At 38.3% G+C, this 16,559-nt stretch overlaps 1 protein-coding gene across 5 annotated transcripts in view; it reads right to left on the bottom strand.

Moving 5' to 3' along the window:
- Kcnn2 (potassium calcium-activated channel subfamily N member 2) overlaps positions 1 to 16,559 on the bottom strand; it is a 148,767-nt gene that overhangs the window by 15,397 nt on the left and 116,811 nt on the right. For all 5 annotated transcript variants that reach the window (XM_032885843.1, XM_032885840.1, XM_032885841.1 and 2 more), the window contains one exon: positions 846 to 956. In XM_032885843.1, coding sequence (XP_032741734.1) covers positions 846 to 956 — 111 coding nt within the window. The remainder of the gene's footprint in view (positions 1 to 845; positions 957 to 16,559) is intronic.

The raw sequence follows: 16,559 nt of genomic DNA on the forward strand, positions 1-16,559 counted from the left end.
AGTTACCAAGTGAAAATGTGTTTAATTAATGACAACCTGATAGACTTCTACTTTGGGAAACAGGGACTGCTTCGAGATGTTGCAAGATAATTTTGAGGTACTTTTAACTTTGGTATTTTGATGCCTCAAGTGACTGTCCAAAACACTAAAGGTATAGTCTAATAACAATATTTTTCTTTTTTCCAGCTTGACATCATGACTGTGGGCAGGTTGTCTAAGCTCTGTGTGTTCCAGTCTCCAAACTGTGTGGAACCGCTATAACAAGGCTTCCCTCATCTTCCTGAGGATGAAGCAAGTTCATACCTGGGTCATGCCTGGATGTAGCCAACGTGTGCATTCTGTCAACATTGGTTATTGCTACGTTTACTTCTAGTATATGGAGTTTGATCTTCCATCTGGATGCTATGGCATTTCTATCTCTAAAAACCTGTAAGCCATAGAAAGGAGATTTTATGCTTGTACCTCTGTTTAGAACACAGGCATGCTCACAGAAGCTCAGCCCAAATTCTTTGACTTCCTTCACCATAAAATTCCTATTTTCCACAGACACTGTATTCTTTTCTACCCAATCTAATATTGATCACTTGCTGAAATGTTGAGTATACCTATTATCTTGGTTTATGGGATCTACTTTTATGTAAATACCAAGGTTATGCAATTATTCCTAATTGACCTGAAGTTAGGTAGTCCATTTGCAAAATGCAAGAGGTGGAGCCAATTCCAATACTCTGTCCTCAACCTATGGCATCTCTACTTTAGATATCTTAGTGAAAAAGCGTATTTTCCAATATGGGAATGGCAGTGTACAATGACATCGTCTGGAAAGATGTGAGGGGTCTACTTACTCTTTTGGTCAGCTGAGTATCCATCATGAAATTGTGCACATGCTTTTCTGCTTTGGTAAGTTCTAGCTTTCTTGCCACTACGGCTACCACCAGGGCTGTGCAACCTGCACCCTAAAAGCAAAGAAAGAGGAAACCCCTAAGAATTAATTACTAATTTTGATCCCAACTACCTTAGAAGTTGTTTTTTTTTTTTTATCAAACATTCATTTTCTCAAGCAAAACAAAAATAATACCTTTCAGTGTCTTCTGTAAGAATCACAGAAAATTATATGGTTAACAATGGTAAGCAATGTTCCTTTAAGGTATAAAAATCCAAGTTTACCTATTTTTAAAACTAAAGCATAATAATGAATAAAACAAGATTTCACCACAAGGAATAAATAGCTGAAAACCAACTTCCTGAATTTTCAGACATAAATTTTCTTTAAAAACAGGAAATCTGTTATACACCTATAATTACATAAGCATATTAAACAAATTAACATAAGTACATGGACTAGAAATGCAGATTTGAAAAAAATAGCATTTCAAAATCTTCTCTTGGGATGAGACCAGCAGGCTTTCAGGCAAGTGGGTGGCAACACAAAAGGAAGGAGATCAATAGACTGTCCATGTATGCAAGCTATGGCCTGAGAGTGACAAGGACATGGAAGAATGTAGTGATGTGAACTTGGACACAAGAAAGCACAATGTGCAGAAAGCCAGGAGATGCCTTCCTTTGGAGAAGCAATGATGCTTCCTTTCAAACACCATAGTCCATTTAGCTAATCTCAGACAAAGGCGTATGGGAAACACCGTGTGTTACCCCAAGGATTTTAGGCCTCACTTTTTATAACTAAGGTTCACTCAGCTTGAGCTGTGAAGAGTAGAGGTGCCATCTCTGTGGAAACAGACCAGGACCACATGCAATGTTACATGCCATAGCCACTTCACTGGCCTGAGGCACAGAAATTCTATTGGTAGGGAAGGAATCATGGTAATGGCTGTGAAGGGAGGCTATAAATCCTAAGAGAATCTCAGTCTTACAATGCAACAGAGCCATAAAATGGGTAATCCAATCTCAATGGACAAGCAGAAGAGAAAAGGGATGAGCATATTAAGGCATCCACGTAAATGTCGCATACACAGGAGGAGGATAGAATATTGGTGGATCTTAACATTCACTTGAATCTCAACCAGTTCAAACTCATTCAAAGGATGAGTGCACCTAACTGAATCTACTCTCAAATTTCCACAAGGTAATATGCTTTTCCCGATTACCAAATATCTAAAATATCTCATGTAAAAATGGCAAGTTGGTGTCTTCAAAATGTACTGGTCATTATCTTAAGTAATACTGAGGAATAATGGTTATGCTAACTGCCCTCCGATCTGTTTTCTACATTGCTTACTCTTGAAAGGTGTTGATCTAATGAACATACACACACACACACACACACACACACACACACACACACACACACCCCTCTAGAGTTTTATGAAAGCTTACAGTTTTATGTCAGACCTCATTCACAGATACATTCTTGGTCATGGAGAGCATGTGGGCCACAGGTCAGTTCAAATTTATTTGAAAAACATTTGAATACAATGTTTAAAAGGCAGGTTACATAATGATCTCATTTTTATTTGTAAATGGACCACATTGGGAAAGAAAAATTGTAATGAAGCCCATTTGTGAGAAGGATTAGACAGAGGATTTGGAGTTTTAATGACTTGTTTCTTTCTGGATTGTTTCGAATCAACAGTTGGTACTGGATCCAACCTCATTTCCCAGCTAGACCCCCAATTTCTTCTCCATGGACTAGCATGGATTGCCATATCTGCCAGCAAACACAGGTTCCATCTCTGCAGCATCCAAACTTTCCATCAAGTCAGACCTCCTACATGGTTCTCCAGGTCTTGCCCTGTAAGTTCCTCTGACCCTTTTCATCCACACCTTTCCCCCAATCCACCATATTAAGCCAAAGTCTTACATCCAGTGCTAGTCTGGTCTCACCTGCTTGACCCACAACATTCTCTAGTCTTCTACCAGGACTCTTTCTACCTTTACCCCAACACATGGGCTGCTCACATGCCACATCCAACCTTTCTACCCAGCCAGCTTCTCTATACCCATACTCCAGACTTGGATGAGGATGAACATCCTGTACACTAGCCCAGTCCCCTCTGTCTAGTCAAGCTGATTCAACACAAGGCATTTCCAACCTCTACATCAAACCCATCCACATATCCTCTCTTCAAACCCAATAACATGTCCATATCGGCCTTAAAATTAAAAAGTAACTCCACATTGCCCAGATCTCTTTGCAAGAATACAAACAATATGAAAGATCAACCAAGTCTCTCCTTTCCTAAACCTACCAGCCCTGTAGAAATATTTGCCAGGAGAATTGCCTAGATAAACCACAGGACACAGAATTTTTTGAAAACAAAAAAGCATAAACTTCTTCACTAAAGAATCCAAGAAATTTAAGGAGGACACAAACAAATCAATAAAATTAAGAATGCCTAGATGGTGTCCAAGAAAACACAAAAATATGGGTGATGAAAATGACAACAATAATCCAGAATTCAATAAGAATTCAGTAAGGAGATAGAAACACTGAAGAGGACTCAACATGCAATGAACATGGAATTGAAAACCCAATAATTCAACTAGAAAACTCAAAGAAAAGCCTTACGAGCAGATTGAACATAGCAGAAGATACCTTCAAGACTATCAGGACTTAAAGAGAAAGTGGAGAATGTAGATCAAAGAAGCAAGGAATACAAAAATCTTAATAAAGCACATGAAAGGAACGTATAGGATATGTGAAATACCATGGAAAAAATTAGAAATTACAGGCATAGATGATAGAGAAGCACCTCAAGGAAATGACACAGACCAGATCTTCAACAAGATCTGTACTTCTCCAAACTAAGAAGAGGGATACCAATAGAGGTAGAAAAAGCACACAGAACACAGAATAGATAAGACCAGAAAAGATAATCCCCATGGAATACCATAGTTAAAACACTAAGTATAAAGCACAGAGAATGTGTTGATAGTTGCAAGAGTAAACAAACACATAAGTCACTTAGAAGAAAATCCATCAGAATACCAGGTGATCTTTCAACTGCTAATGAAGATGCTGAGATAATTCATTATAAGTCCAAAAATGCTAGAAGACGATGACAGCCACCCTACACTAATGTACCCAGTATCTGCAATCAGTAAAAGAGAAAAAAATGCAAGAAATAGCATTTTGGGTTGAAGAGAGAATGATTATAATAGAGATACTGTGGTAGTAAATTCGATGCCATAATTATAAAAACACAAAGTCTCACTAAGAATACAAACAGTAATGCCCCCCCCAAAACCTACAACACAATGACCACAACTAGCAATCATTTAAATAATTTTTAATATAAATGGCCTCAACCTTCTAATCAAAAGATAAAAGCTGAATGGATGGATCAAGAAACAAAATCCATCTACATCTTTTGTCTATAAGAAACACATCTTGGTTTAAAGAGAGGCATTTCCTAATAGTAAAGTATAGAGCAACAGTACTCCAAACAAATGGGACCAGAAAGCAGGCAGATGGACCTCTCCTAATATCTGAGAAAACAAACTTCAAATGAACACTAATCAGAAGAGATACAGAATAGTGCTTTATTCTAATTGGGGGATAGTTAAAGATGAACATACTGTCCTAAATATAGATGCACCAAACTCTGTTGAACATATTTCATTAAAAAGATGTATCACTGGATTTAATTATACAGATTAACATTAACCCATCAACAGTAGTTTCTTTCAATACCTATGTTGTCCAATAGACAGGTCTTTTAGACAAAAAGAACAATGAACAGGGAACTATCAGAACTAATTCACAGCATACATGAACTGGACTTAATCAACCAGGTGAAAAGGAAGTCCATAGAACGAACAGGAAACAATCTTTTCGAGATATTCATGTCACAGAGGATTAACATTTGGAATCTATAAAGAATTTCAAAAAAAGAAGATGATGATACCCATTCAAAAATGGTCTTGAGGTCTGGACAGAAAGTTCTCAAATGAAGAAAAAGAATGGCTAAAACTAAGTTTTAAAACTTAAAATTTGCATGGCAATTAGGAGAATGAAAGTCTAAACAACTTGGAGAGTTCATGTTGCTGAAGTCATCATGCAAAGATCAACAAACAGGTGAGAATAAATTATGGGGAGTGTGGGGAAAGAGGACTCTCATTCTCATTGTAGGGAGTGTGGGGAAAGGTGACTCTTTTTCTCATTGTTGGTGGAATTGCAATCTGGTCTAGCCATTCTTTCTGGAAGTCTGTGTGGAATTCTCAGAAAGCTAAAAATAAATCTGCCATAAGACCCAGCTATACAACTTTTTGGCATGTGCCCAAAGGACTCCACATCCTAGTTCACAGAAACATGCCCAGTCATGTTCACTGCTGCTCTAGTTACCATAGCTAAGAAATAGATGTCCTCAACCAATAAATGGATAGTGAAGACATGGCACACACACAGTATGGAATACTATTCAACTATGAAGAAAGATTAAATCATGAACATTGTAGGTATATGGATGGAACTAGAAAGAGCATATGGAATGAGGTATTCAGATGCAGAAAGAAAGACATCATATGTTTTCTATCATTGGAAGCTCCCATTTAAACTTTAGCTGTGACTATCAATCCGGGAGTAATAGTAGAAACAGGAAAGTGAAATGACAGTCTGCTGGATAGTTTTATGTTAGCTTCACACAACCTAAAGTCATTTGAAAGAATGTAACCTCAAGAAAATATCTCAATGAGATCAATTTTATGTACTAAGATCAAGCTATACAAATTATAGGGAGTATGGGGAAAGATGACTCTCATTTTCACAGTAGGGAGAGGCAAGCCTGTAGGGTATTTATTTTCTTAATTGGTGATTGATAGGGGGAGGGCTCAGCTTACCATGAGTTATGTTATCCTGGGTTCTATAACAAAGCCAGATAAACAAGCCATGACCAGAAAGCCAATAAGCAGCACCCCTCCATGGCCTCTGCATCAGGTCCTGCCTCCAGGCTCCTGCCCTGTTCAAGTTCCTGTCCCAACTTCCTTCATTGACAAACTATGATATAGAAGTATAAGCCAAATAAATTCATTTCTCCCCAAAATGTTTTGGTCATGGTATTTCATTATTATTAAGCAACAGAAAGCTTAACTAAGACAGGGAGCATTGCTCTGATAGGTGAGTGGGAGATCAACAGGAAGGGGAATAAGAAGGGTATGAATGATCTGATTGGGAAACGGGGAAACAGCAGAAGACTCTAAGAGGGGGGCTCTAATTATGAAGGAGAAAAAGGATAAAATCAGAAGGAGGTCAAAGCAACAGTAAGGAAAGTCATAATGGACCACACTATAATTATCCAAAAACAACAGCAACTTATAATACACGCATATATAGGTTAAATGGAAATTTCCCATCTGGGCTGATAATGGTCCCTACAAGAGCCAAAGATCATCTATTGAAAACCACAGCACCATGCATAAGAAGCCCCCCCTTTTCTTGAGTTGTTGGTTGGGGTTTCCAAGAAACTTCCCAAACATTATAGGCTATTACTGCTGCCTTTGGTTAGCACCCAGTGGTGCAAGTCCCTGTTGCTGAAGACATCAGAGGCTCCTGAGCCAGAAATGACTTGAATGACTCTTCGTGAAAAGATGCCATGCAAGCTTCCAAACGAAGGAAGCAAACAGCAGGCCTACTCAGCTATGACACATATGAACTACAGCAATGAACTGGCATGGTCCAATAACCCTAAGGGTGCAGTAGTGACTACAACAATGAACTGGCATGGTCCAATAACCCTAAGGGTGCAGTAGTGACTAAACAATGAACTGGCATGGTCCAATAACCCTAAGGGTGCAGTAGTGACTACAATAATGAACTGGCATGGTACAATAACCCTAAGGGTGCAGTAGTGGCACATAAGCCTTAAAGGTAACCAACATCTCTCTAATTAGACTAACACCAAGCATGAAACTAGAAACCTAATCAACTACACAGAACTAGAAAGTCATAGATCTTAAATGATAGTTATAGATTCTCTTCTAACTAAACAAGCATATTCCTAACAGCAATATAAGCATTTGTTCTTATGCCCACAGATTAAGTGTAGTCCTTAGCCCTCATTAAGGAAACTGCTTTTTTGCAACAGATAGAGATGGCTACAGAAAACAACAAACAATGAAAATGCAGAGTTGAGCTCAGTGCTAACAGATATATCTACAAAATAACTTCTGTGCCTAAGGCCCAGGGAACATTATGGAAGAGGGGAACAGAGAGACTGTGAGGCACAGAGGACCAGAGAGTCTGATGTGAGACTGTCAGAAGCTATATCCACAAAGTCTCACTGATAGGACTGTCTAAATTTGAGCTGAACAAGGAGAACAATGACAAAGTGGATAGGGAATAGGCCATAAGGCCTCAACCTTACAGACAAATAATTACAGACAACCAAGGAATGCTGAGAGTGGGAGAAATCATCTTCTGCAGAGACGAGTACATCAATTTGTTATCCAACGCCAAATGGTCAGCCCTGAAAACACATATACAAATAACATTATACAGACCAAGCAGGCTACATTTGGGATTATACATGTCTATACATATATGCTTGTAACAACAATTAATAAAAAAAGAGGCTATGAATTTAAAAGACAATAAGGAATGGTGTTTGGAGGGTTGGAGGGAGGAAATTATACACTATAAAGAAAGAAGGAAAAAGAAAATGGCAGCTTTTATAAACAGTACATACTCTGTGTAAATGATCAAACATTTAAAAAGTAAAATAAATTTGTACTTTAAGAAAATAATGGCTGGAGAGATGGCTCAGTGGTTAAAAACACTGACTGTTCTTCCAGAGGTCCTGAGTTCAATTCCCAGCAACCACATGGTGGCTCACAACCATCTGTAACAGGATCTGATGCCCTCTTCTGGTGTGTCTGAAGCCAGCTATAATGTACTCATATAAATAAAATAAATGAAAAAAAAGTGTCTTTAAAAAAAAGATGTTTGATCTTACTATTGGATATATTCCTGAAAGCATTAGTAAATTCAACTTACAACTAATAAACATGACTTGGTACTGAGTTATGAAATCAAAGAGTAAAAAGGAGTGGGGATGGGGATCCCTAAGAATGGCAAGAAAGAAGAAAAAAGACAATGTAAATACGTTAGTTTATCCTGCTATAGCATGCTAATTACAATCACAGAAATATGACCTCAATGATTGAATACATTTTATGTAAATTTACAGTGTTTGATGATTTTTTTACTTAGTTCTCTGGAGAAGATCATCACCAGAAAGGACAGGCTATATTCACAGGCATCATCTAGTTAATCCTTGGCTTTTAGATCCATTGAAAGCTGAGGTAAGCCAGGATTCAGTTGTGGACCTGGATTAACACTGATTTCGTTTCCTACTCTTAGCCCCACACTCCATGATACTGATATCTATATTCAGTATCACACATTTCCCCATTTATGATTGTTCATACATACCCGTGATATCAAAACAAGTGTCAGTTCACCTAATTTTATCTGGTGAACTCTTTAAGTATGAAGACTTCTATTGAGTGCTATTGATAAATATCAAATAAGTCACCACTATTTCTTTTTAACATCTGGTTTAACCTTTCTTTAAAAAAAATGTGCGTATGCCATGTGTTTGGTTGGACTGCACATGGGCCCTCAGAAAGAGCAGTCACCCAGCCTCCGACTCTTTACTCCAGCCCTGTAACTGCTACAACTTTTAAATCAGCAGTTCATAGCCTTGATCATGAACTAGACTCACAAGAGCCCCGCTGTTCAGAGATGGTATCTGCAACCTATTCAATCCTGCAGTGAATGATTTGCTGACAGTCTGTCCTGTAGAGGAAGGAGGCTATGAACAGAATATAGCAAGCTGCACTTAACCTTAAAAAGAGTTATAGCTCTTCCAGTTACTGGTAAAGATGGTAGAAACATGCAGGTGTGAGGGCTGATGAGTACCATGATATACTGTGCTCCCTGAAGACAATTAAAATGGTTTTAGTGCTAGATACTGATGAAAGAAGAACAGATTTTTAAGAAGAAACATCTGCACCTATGCTGCTGGCTTTTAAACTTCAGCTACAAAATCTGAACAACTGTCTGACAGCTAGCACTTGGTGACCCACAGGGACACCTGTTACTTATTTGATCCCTCTTGTTCCTCAGCTTGGCTCCTCCAATAGGCAGAGAATATGAAAACCAAGGGGCTCCGAACTGCTACAGACAGCCATGATATAGCATTTGGCACAAGATGATGAATATTTTTCTCCCTGGGCAGGTGGCCACTGCTGAGATCCTTCTGGAAAGAAGTCAAAATCCTAATAGGAGTGGAAAATCACTGGCATCTATAGTCTTGGGAAATAGTTTTTCCTTGTGCTTATTCTGGGCTCTACCCTTTCCTGTTGCTGGCCCATTTCTTGAGGAGTGCTCTTTAAGTCACCAAATGACTTGTTCTTTAAAACGAGTACTTTGAGAGCAAAGCAGAGAAGCAAGCGAATCCAACAATTTAGTAATCTCTCAACTGTTTCCTATACTTTTGACCCCATTATCCTAACTATCTGACTGTAAGCTTCACCCAGTCGGACATTTAGAAACCCTGTTGTTGACTTCAGGTATGATGCTCACACCAGTAATCCCAGCACTTGGGAAGTTGAGGCAGGAAGAACAGGAGATCAAGGTCATCCTCAGCTACTGGAGATTTGGAGGTTGACATGGGGATGTATAAGAGAGACACAGTCTTAAAATTACATAAAAGATGTCTTCGTTAAGGTTTTTCTGCTGTGAACAGACACCATGACCAAGGCAACTCTTATAAAAGAAAACATTTAATTGGTACTGGCTTACAGGTTCAAAGATTCAGTCCACTATCATCAAGGTGGGAGCATGTCAGCTTCCAGGCAGACATGGGTCTAGAGGAGCTGAGAGTTTCACCTCTTATTCCAAAGGCAGCTAGGAGAAGACTAGCTTCTAGGCAGCTAGGATGAGGGTCTTAAAGCTCTTGCCCACAGTGACACACCTACTCCAATAAGACCACACCTCCTACAAGTGCCACTCCCTGGGCCAAGCATATACAAAGCATCGCAAGAGGGGGCAAAAAAAAAAAAAAAAGAAACCTTTTAAATATAAAGCCTTAACTTAAAAACAAAGCCATCTTCTCCATATGTTTCAGTGTTGTTATAATTAGGGAAACTGTAAGCTCAGACCTATCTAAGTTCTTTAAATAAGTGTGTGTGTACAACTGTGCTTCAAAAATAACTTCAATTGTTTAGTTTTTTAGAGTTGTGCAAAACCAGAACTGTTCATGTCAGAACATTTTCAGAGTTCAAGGAGGATTCCTGGCCATAGGTGAGTGGCTGTAGTAACTGAGGTAATGGGTCATTGCTTCTGTCTACTCAGTGTCTACTCAGGGCCATTCTGTTTCATAACATAAGAATGTGGTTTTACATTTTCTCCAGTGTTCATCACCACCACAGCCCATGTAGAAACAGTTGGGACTAACATATGTTCCTCTCTGGAATTAAGATCCCTGTATGCCTTCAATATGATGAGTCATGGTCCTTTCACCAAAGTTAGGAAATAAATCCTGGCTTCTTTTCACCCATTTTAATTTGTTTTTAATGAGAATCCAAAGCAAATCACTAACCTGCCTTCTAGTCACCTAAAACTAATGTGAGGACAGGGTGGTTCTGACCCCATACATTAAAAATAAAAGTGTAGGTTTTCTTTCTATGCATAGTCTATCATCTTTTCATCTACTAAAAGAAATGATAAATGAGAAAGAAAATTGGAGAAGTGAAGAGAGGTGGAGTCAGCTTCTGTCAGGAAAAGCAAGTCATGAGAGGCAGTATTAATGTTTTGGAGCCTGAGCTGGACCAAACTGAAATGGCAGCTAGCGTAAGTTATAACCCATTCCCAACATGTGGAGGGTTTTCACTTGTGGCAGATAAAAGTGATGGCTTCCCTTCTCAGTTTTCCATTACACTACAGAAGTAGCAGACATTCTGACATCCAGGATGCAAGAGGAGGCAGGAGGATTGCCACATGTTCAAGGATATTCTGGATCACAGAGTGGGATTTTATCAGTTGGTCTGAGTTGTCAGCCAACATTACTCCTTGTTCTTTGATTAGTGCTCAATAAATTTGACAGCATGCATTTTTATTCCTGATCACCTAGTGATGGTGAATCCTGTAAGAACCATTTTGAAATACTATTTTGGGATGAAGTTAACTTAAAGACAGGCATAAAAAATGAAGCACCTTTGATAGAACACTGCAGGAATGTTTCAATTATTGCTTATAAAAAGACGTCTTTTAAAAATCTAACTTAATAATGGAATTCATGATATTTATTTTTAATCCCAGAATCCCTACCACTGTGGTTAATGGCCTGTTAAAACCACTAATGGTCAAAGTCTTTCAGTCTTAAATTATTCTTGTGTGGTTTGTATAATAGTTTATTAGAGTACAAACTGCTGTTTCACAGTCAATTTAGAGTATTCAGTGATAATCAAGATTTACCAAAAATATACTTCTTAAATGTCCATCTTTTAATCTAAAATGAATAGAACCACTTAAAGGTTAACCTTTATTTTATATATATGAATGTTTTATCTGTCTCTATGCTGATATACCATGTGTACTCCTGGTGCCTGTAGAGGTCAGAAGAGAGTATCAGTTTCCCTGGAAGTGGAGTTATACATGGTTTAAGCCATCATTCAGGTGCTTGGAATTCAACCCAGCTTCTCTTGCAATAACAGAACAGCATCTTTCTAGTCTTTAACTTTTATTTTAATATATCTATCAACTTGTTCTTCAAGAAGTAGGTAAACAAATGTTTGACAATATCACCTACCTTTGAATTTCTGAGGGTGACTGATTCAATAGCTAAGAAACATAAATATATTTTACTGCCCTTGCCTGACACAAATAATTATGCCTTCATAACAAATAGGTAAAGCATCAATTTTGGCAAAGAAAATACTCTAAATCACTCAAGTTTAATATCCCATTAGAGTGTTTCAACATTTCCTCAGGTCATGAAAATATTTCCCTTTATCAAAAATGTCCTTCCTCTGATTTTCTTTAAATCAAGTTGGCATTACTGCTGGAAGGCAAGTGCTCATTTTAAATGCCCTCATCCAAAGGAAGGGTGTGCTTGGGGATGTTTTAGTACTGGGATGAAGCCCAAGGGACTAGGAAACCCATTTCTATGATTTGCTAGGTCAGCTCATTCTTGTATTCTTGGGCTGGAAAGAAGGAAGTATTGCATAAAACTGGTCATCAGCCTGGAGTCATTCTGCATTGAAAGCTTTTTATTGGAAAGGGTACCAGTGTGAGTTTGTGAACTTAGAGAGTGAAGGGCAGCTCTAAAAACTAAAGTGCTGCTTGGTTAGAAAATTTAGATGGCCGGTCATAAGAGCTCCTTGGTACACTTGCCTGTTGCTTGGAGAAAGCAGCTGTCAAGCTCCTTATACAATTTCCCTGGGATTGATCTGAGTCAATCCTAGAAAGGATTAAAGTGCTAGTTAGGCAGTTGATCATAAACTTAGTTTTCTGACTGACAAAGGACAGAATTCTCCTTTCCTTTCTGAATAAAACACATTCCTGCATGAAATTAAACATCTACTCCTGTCTCTGGGTCTTATGTGATGGGATTCGATGTGACCTAAACTAATTCATTGCTCTGGTCCAGAATGCTTTGGAACTGAGTTCAGAGGGTGCCCCCTCAACTGACACCAAGATAGCCAACAACCTTGAAGTTCATGGAATTACTACCCAGTGTTCTAGAGTAGTATAGAGGGTTTACCCTGGACTGACATTCTCTTGGCTTCCAGAATAAAACAAAAAAGTACTGATTAGTGTGATGTTATTCAAACCGCTATGAACTTGGAAATCTTTATATGGAATTACTAGTGAGATAGAAGAAACCTGAGTCACCTGGAGATCTTGCTTTGATTATTTAATCAAGTCTAGAAAACTTATTAAAGAACCACTTACACTCACACCTTTGAATAGACGGCTATTACTCTACATTTAAAGACAATCATGCCTCAAAATTCATTCGCTCATAGTCTAAAGGGCCAGATGGCCAAGAAGAATTATGATCATGTTACAGAAGTAGGGAAGCCAAAGCTATACATGAATGACTTTTCTAGTAAAAGTGAAAAGTTGCCCTTATCAACATGATTCCTCTTAAAACAATCATTTATTCAGGAGTAAAGGAAAATGCATAGCTTGCAGGATGTGTTACATTCACACATGGAGACAGAAAATGGAAGAAAGGATAATGCTAGGTAAAATGATGACTCCTATTGTAAAACTGGAGGTAATTGGAAACTAGTTGGTGCTGAAACAAAATAAAACAAACAAACAAACAAACAAACAAACAAACAAAAAACCCAAAACAAAATGGAAACTGAAATCTGACTATTTGCCTTCAAATAGAGAAGGAAATGAGTTAGAATTCAGTTCCTTGTTTATGACAACAGCCCAAACAGGACATCTTCAGGTCCTCAGTGTTTCCTCAAATAGAGGAAGAGTAGAGGAATTATTCTATAACCTTAATACTTTTGTACTAAAAGTACTGTGACGTCTGTTAAGTTCTTCCATGGTTTCATGCTTTAAACATAATACCCAGGGTTGGGGACTGAGATGAGGATTAAGATGGCTCAACTGGCAAAGTGATTGACATGTAAGTGAAAGGACTAATTTTGGACTCCCAGCATTCCTATAAAAGTCCCCACGGTAGAATGTGTGGACTGTTGGCTGAGCAGCCTACACAAATCAGTGAGCAGAAGCTTAATGTGAGACTCTGTTTCAAAAACTAAGGTAGAGACTCATTCAGGAAGATAAATGATGCTGACCTCTGACCCTTCCAGACCTATAAACACATACAAAAGCATGCAGAAGGCAGGAAGAGAGATTTTGTTCATAGGCAAATCTCGGCAGAAGGCACATTTCTACTTGAGGTTTCTGATCATGTGGGAGAGAGAGGAGAGGAAGAGTGAGAGGGAGAGGGATAGACAGAAAGAGATGAAGGGAGGGAGAGAGGGAGGAGGGGGAGAGAGAGAATGGGAATCAAATTAGGACTTTCAGCATTCCAAGCTAGTACTTATGACTGATGTAGATCTCCAAACCCAATGCTAAATTTCTTCCTGAAATCAGTATCCAAGTTCTCCTTGTTTTTAAAGAATTCCATAATTACTGGTGTTTAATATTGTAAACAAAGCTAGATATTGCAGGAAAGGCTTTATGTCTCTAATTCCCAAAAAGCAATTCAGGTGAAGATAGGTTAATTTTTTGAAAAAGATTTAATTGTTTACTTAATTAATGTAGGTAAATACTCTACATACATATGTGCATGAAAGAAGAGGACATGAGACAGAAAAAGGTGTCAGATCACTTTATGGATGGCTGAAAGCCACCATGTGGTTTCTGGAAATTGACCTCCCGAAGATCCAGCCAGTGGTCTTAACTTCTGAGACATTTCTACAGCCCTGGACCATGATTTTGGTTTTTTATTCACTTTACATCTCAATCACTGTTCCCACTTCCTGTCTTACCTCCCACAATCCCTCCCTCCATCCCAGGTGGCCCAAATTCTTATAATGCTATTTGGTTTTCTATGAGAAATGTTATAGAAAACAATCTCTCCTCATGGCTTTATGATCTATTTCTGCCCAGAGTAGTGCAGAAGTAAGCTTAGTCTAATGTCCTTGTCTCTAAAAATGTATGACCCGTGGCACAAATTCAGCTTTTCAAAAACTTCTAAATTATACCCTAATTTTGAGTTTTGACTAATGTAAGCAGCAAGGACAATGACAAGCTATAATTCATCAGTGTCAATTAGCTTTCAGAAGAAAACAAGCAGGGCTCTGAGGAGTCTTTGTAGGTGTTAGCATGTAGACCAACCTCCTTCAAAATAAAAACGAACCACATGAAGGTGTAAATTCTGTCAAAGTGTCATAGACACAAGGGTCAAAAAGCTGAGCAATCGAGAAGAACAGAAGGCAGAGTACTTCTGAAGTCACATCCAGCAATGCAGAGTGACCCTGGGCTATCTTCAGAAGAGTATATAAATTGTATTTCTTATTCACAATTTATTAAAAGACTAGAGCTGAGACATTCAAGGGAAATCTGTCAATATGTAGTTTACATAAGTATATGATTTAAAAATCCAAAGAATAGGCGAATAAATACTGAAATAAGAAATTATTTCTGGTTAAGTGCTTAAGAGTTATCATACTTTCTGTAATGAAAAGAAAGCAAAAAAAAATGAAATTTGGCAAGCATACTTCATCTTCAAGAAACTAGCCTTGTATAACGTTATATTCATTTACAAATCTCACTCAGGCATTTTCCACAGTATATGTAGCTTGCCTCCATGCATTGCTCTAAATCTCTAAGGAATTTACAGAGGGTATAATCCTCTTCTTAGACCTTATCCCAAAGACTGCCCAGTAGCCTGACACTATTGGTCTCAAGGGAGGGCCACTGCACTGTTCCAAAACATGTCTACGAAGGCTACTCAAGGATTTGTGGATTTCTGTATGTATGCAAGTAAACAGTCTTTAATCAGATCAGTTAAACAATCTGCTCTTATAAGAGAGAGAGAATGGAGACCCCGGGTTTCAGAAAGGACTGTTGTTATGCAGTGAGCTTGCAGAGCAAGAATGAAGTCATGTATGTTTCATTACACAGAACCTTTTTTGTCTGTATAGATTAAAGGATACTTAGAACATCCTTTCCAAAACAAAGATCAGTAGTGAAACCTAATCAAGGAAGCAGTTGAAGGAGGCAAAGAAGAGATTCTGTGCAGCTAGACAAGGCAGTTCTGGAGACATTAGACACAAAGCAATATTAAGAGAAGACAGATGTATCCCAAGGTGCCTGTGCCCAGGGAAGGTTAAAGTCAAATTTGTGTCTGCAACAAAAGTATATAAGCCCCTCGGTCACCCCTCTAATAATAAAATGGATGCCTCTTGGCACAAAAGGACACCTAGCAAGTTGATCTTGAGAAACACTGAGGTAAGACTGTAGTTATCATTTCTGTTTTTATAAATAGCATTGTTATTGTCCCTTGTGGGTTTGTTATAGGGTCTTCCAAAAATATAATTCTATATATTTTATTTCCTAAACTTTTATGCTATACAATAAAATACTATTATTTGAGGGGAAAGAGGAGATATTCTAAAAAATCAAACACTTAATGAGCCATACCAGGTATTGTGAAAATAATGTCAAGTTCACTAAATTCACAAAACTGTTTTTAACAAGGAAATAATGCTAAATTATGGCACCAAATTATAATTTGGGCTTGGTGGTCATCCTGATACTATTGTTGTTTTTAAATTGGCATAGCTGGTTGCTTTATCTCTATTCAGTTCTACCCAGGGCAGAAGCATACCCCCATTTTCCTGATGCTCAGGTTCTCAGTCCTTTTAGGTAACTAAAATCTTTAGGGCAGTCTTCCTCAGCAGATGCTGCAAGTGACTCCATTCGGGGTGGACCTAAAAAGGCCAGCTGGTATTCTCTCCTGTGTGTGGACAGTGTAAAGATATTGAGTTGACATTCTCCCCTTTAGGGTTTACATCTGAGTTTTTGTGCCTATGATCTCTCTGCTACCTTACTGGGTCAAATGGCC

Source organism: Rattus rattus, chromosome 15, assembly GCF_011064425.1.
Source record: "Rattus rattus isolate New Zealand chromosome 15, Rrattus_CSIRO_v1, whole genome shotgun sequence".
Lineage (NCBI taxonomy): Eukaryota > Metazoa > Chordata > Mammalia > Rodentia > Muridae > Rattus > Rattus rattus.